Source organism: Arachis duranensis, chromosome 2 (assembly GCF_000817695.3).
Source record: "Arachis duranensis cultivar V14167 chromosome 2, aradu.V14167.gnm2.J7QH, whole genome shotgun sequence".
NCBI lineage: Eukaryota > Viridiplantae > Streptophyta > Magnoliopsida > Fabales > Fabaceae > Arachis > Arachis duranensis.
Window position 1 is genome coordinate 7820158 of NC_029773.3, and position 4172 is coordinate 7824329.

The 4172-nt window shown below is 33.8% G+C and overlaps 1 protein-coding gene across 1 annotated transcript in view; it reads right to left on the minus strand.

Moving 5' to 3' along the window:
• The window catches only part of LOC107473306 (homeobox-leucine zipper protein ANTHOCYANINLESS 2), a gene marked incomplete in the record, with an annotated part of 8332 nt that extends 4495 nt beyond the window's left edge, over window positions 1-3837 (minus strand). The window contains 6 exon segments of the mRNA XM_052257726.1: window positions 822-1040; window positions 1116-1217; window positions 1541-2257; window positions 2388-2505; window positions 2595-2845; window positions 3068-3837. Of these exon segments, the coding sequence (XP_052113686.1) occupies window positions 822-1040; window positions 1116-1217; window positions 1541-2257; window positions 2388-2505; window positions 2595-2845; window positions 3068-3319 (1659 nt within the window).
• Window positions 3838-4172: the final 335 nt, after the last annotated feature.

Below are 4172 nucleotides of genomic sequence, written 5' to 3' on the forward strand. Positions count from 1 at the left end.
ACTCATAAAATAATAATAAATTTCAGAAAAAACATATGAAAGCGTGTAAATTTTTAAGTCTCTCTCTGTGGCTATATAGACCTATGGTTGAGTAGCTGTAAGGTGAATAGTAGTACTTTATGTTCATCAGAACACTGTATGTACTATCTATGGAAGAATGTAACTCATTTTTACTGACCTTGGCTCAAAAAGGTTAAGAAAAAATATGTTTAATAAAATTGAAAATGGAAAACACTCTTGATAAATTCCATTCTCAATTCTACTACGTTTCCAACAGTATTTTTGTCAATTTCTGCCAACTCTTATTTATAAGAGTGTTTAATAGAAATGTCTTTATAAATATATTTTTTAGAGGTGTCTCTTTATATATATGTTTAAAATATAATAATTAATTATTGTTGGCAATAAGTTGGCAGATAATATGTTGGTACCCTATATTTTTCCATTCTATATATATGTTTCTTTTTTATTCTAAATTTTATTGTTAAGAATTTGACTTCAAAAATTATAACACATTTATATAATAATGCTATGGGTTTTTACGTCTTGTATAATTATTTGTTATTTTTATTCTTAGTTAGTTGTTTATATCATGGTACAAAAAATTGATGATAAATAATACAATACACCTAAAGTAGTGATATAAATGCAAAGTGCATTAATTTATCGGTAATACTAAGGAGATAAAAAAGAAACAATCAGCCAAATAGTCTAAATTTATCTTATTTAATTTTTATTTATTGTAGAAAGCATTAAATAAAATCAAAAATAATAATTTTTTTTTTGTTATCAAATATTTTTTTGGAATTGAATTAATTTACCTTGGAGTAACCATTAGGCATATCTTGTACTATACAGCCAGAAGGGAGTCTTCTGCAATTAACAAAAGTTGGGGCACCGGCAGAAGAAGTTTCTCTGATAGCATCAATGGAGACATCCACCACTGCCCACACCCCTTCTGCGTGTTGCTTGCAAAATCGAAGGAAATTCACTTCTCTAACTGGTACCAATGGCGATAGAACTTGAAGCTCCGCATGCATCTGTTTCATTTCATTATTAAACTCATTATAATCTCAAAAACAAATTATTATTATTATTTATTTTGTATAACTTACTAGTTGAAGTGCACCATTTCTGGTACCGTTTATTCCATTGGATATCACTTCAGTGGTTGAGGTTCTTGCAATCATACAAGGAAACATCTCTGCCCATCGATTCTAAAAAAAAAAACATTAAATCAATATAACATATTTATAATAAAGCAATAAAATACTTTATAATTAAACCAATGTATATATACCCTTCCTTTCTTTTTTTTAAACCTATATTTTTGTATACATCTTCCATTTTTAATATTAAAAATAATTAATAAAAAAATTATATTTTATACCATAAAAATGTCATATAAAACTAATAACTAAAAACTATTCTATAGTTTGGTATATTTTCATTTCACATAAAAATGTTTTTATATAAATAGTTTTGGTTTTTCATATTATATAAAATAAAATGAAGAGAAATAAGAAATAAGACAACTTACCGCATCCATTAAAGTCTCAACAAGAGCCAAGCTATTTATGATGACAAGGCCAGTTTCCCTAGAAGCCTCAGAGACAAAGGAATTAGTCCTTAAAGCAATGCAAGGATTAGGGAATGTCCTAATATACTCCTCATGGTTAAGCACTTCCCTTCCTCCAATTTCCAAACTCCTTATCCAAAGTGGCTCACAACTTTGTGCCATCTTCACCAACTCATCCATGGCAGCCAAACCAAGCTCCAACAACATTGACCTCTCCATTGACCTATCGAATCCGCCAACAACCGCGCTCGGCTGCGGCCGAGTGATCGCCGGCCCGGAAACCATACCCAAAGGACTAGACAAATTCACCCCAAATTCCGGCCCCAAAGGCAAGCTATTAGGCACATTTATGCTCAAGTTGCAACCATAGCCATTGTTATTGTTGCCAACCCCAAGTTCCAAACTTGAATTTGGCAACGGATGGGGCCCGCCCATCGACGAAATGGGCCGGCCCAAGAACTTGCCGGCGAGGGCACAAACCCGGTCTAATTCATCCTTTAGTCTTGCATTCTCAATCCTGAGATGTTGTTCCTCAAGTGAAAGCTCACCAATTATGGCAGGACCACCACAATTTGAACACATGGGGTTCCTCATTGCATCTCTAATTGACATGTTCTCAGCTCTAAGCTTGTCATTCTCTTGCCTTAGGAGTGTGTTCTCATGGCGCTCCAATTGAGTCTAGTACAATAATTTCATAGTACCCCATTAAAAAAGGAGAGATTTTTATTATTATATGGTCCATATCATCAAAAATGGGTAGAAAAGCCATGCGAAAAGGACCTTAAAAAAATGTTTATAGTTTTTATACCTTCATTTGGGTTCTCCGATTTTGGAACCAAAACTTCACCTGCCTTGTTTCCAAGCAAAGCCTTTTACTAAGTTCTAGCCTTTGTTTCTCGTCAGGATGGGGACACTCCTTAAACAACCTATAATAATAATAATAAAGAATCATCATTTAGAAATGTTATAAAAAAAAAAAAGAGGGAAAGAAATTAAAATGAAATGAAGAACACACGATTCAAGCTCTTGTATTTGCTGAGGAGTGTGTCGGTGATAACGTTTTTTCCTTTTGGGATTATTGTTGTCGGCAGCATCTTGTTCATCGCCGGAGGCACCATCCATGTTATCACTTCCAGATCTGCTTTCATGTTCTTCTTCTCTGCTCCTTCTCAATCCTCCATTACTTCCCTCATAATTATTGTTGTTGTTCTCACTCCCCATAATGTTGTTGTTATTCACATCCCCTTGTCCATCAAGATTCGTTTGCTGCTTCATTTCAACAAACACAAACAAAACCAAGTTATTCATAAAAAAACACTTTCTATGTTTTAGCATCAATACCAATAAACAAAATACAAGTATGAACCATAATTTTGGAGGGAAGGAGTGAACTGAAAGCAAAAGGGGGTTAATGAAGGAAGTAAGAAAAAAAAAAGAGAAATTATTTATATTTATATATGTAAACAAGATCTTGAATTTTTGTCTCACAAGTGCTAGAGAGAGGCCAGGTGAGTTGAACATTGATTTGGCCAAAGTTGGAGTAGTTGTTAAAAGGCGAGGCTGTGAGATTGCACCAGAGGGCATTGTTGTTCTATTATTATCGTTGTTGATGATGTTGTTCTTGGTAGTGCCACCACCACCGTTGTTATATGGAATTTCTACTATGTTTCTCACACCGCCGCCACCGCCACCGTCGTCGCCGCCACCGGAATTGTTGTCTAGAAACCCTCCAAAACTCATCAAAGAAGCCACTTTTGCTTTGCTAATCAAAACACACCTCAAAGGGACTAATAAATAAGCTTTTTTCACATATGGGTCCTGATCTTCATGTATAACTAGTTACTTTGCAGATTCTGAAACTGATTGACCAATTTGGATGATGATGATGATGATGAATGATTCTCAGTAGCCCAGAATTTCCAAACAATAGAAGAGCTCAAAAGATGAACTGGGTCACTCAGAATGGAGCTTATATACTTGAGAGAACAATCAAAAGCTAACCTTTGTAGCTAAGAAAAAAGGGGAAAAAATGAAAAATTATTGGAGACAGAGAGATAGAGGAGACAAAAGGATAAAGCTCTTTCCTAATGTCTCAACTCTCTCTCTATAACACTCTAATAATAAAAATAATTTAAAAAAAAAAGGGGTCTTTTTCTTCTCTTCTATTATTGTTGTTTGGAGAGAAAGAAAGAGAATGAAGGCAAAGCCTGAAAAAAAAGAAGAGATTTTTAATTTTTTTTTTTTTTTTTTTTTAAACTTTTTTATTATGATTATTATTTTTACGTGCTATTCAATAGAGGGAGCAAGAAGAAGTTCAGGGGTGGCTTCATATTCCAGTGAGGGTTAAAAAGGAAGAAAATGGATGTGGGAATGAACCCTAATGTATGTGTATATATGCGTGTTATCTCGTTATCTGCATGCTTGACTTTTGTGAATGCTTAGAAGAAGGAACAGAAAAGAATAAGTAAAAAAAAAAAAAGGGGGAATCAATGAGTTTAACAAAGAAAATGGGTTTAGGAAAATGATGAAATGAGGAGAGAGAGAGAGGGGAAAAAAGTGAAGATAAAATGCAAGATGTGGAGTCATTGAAGCC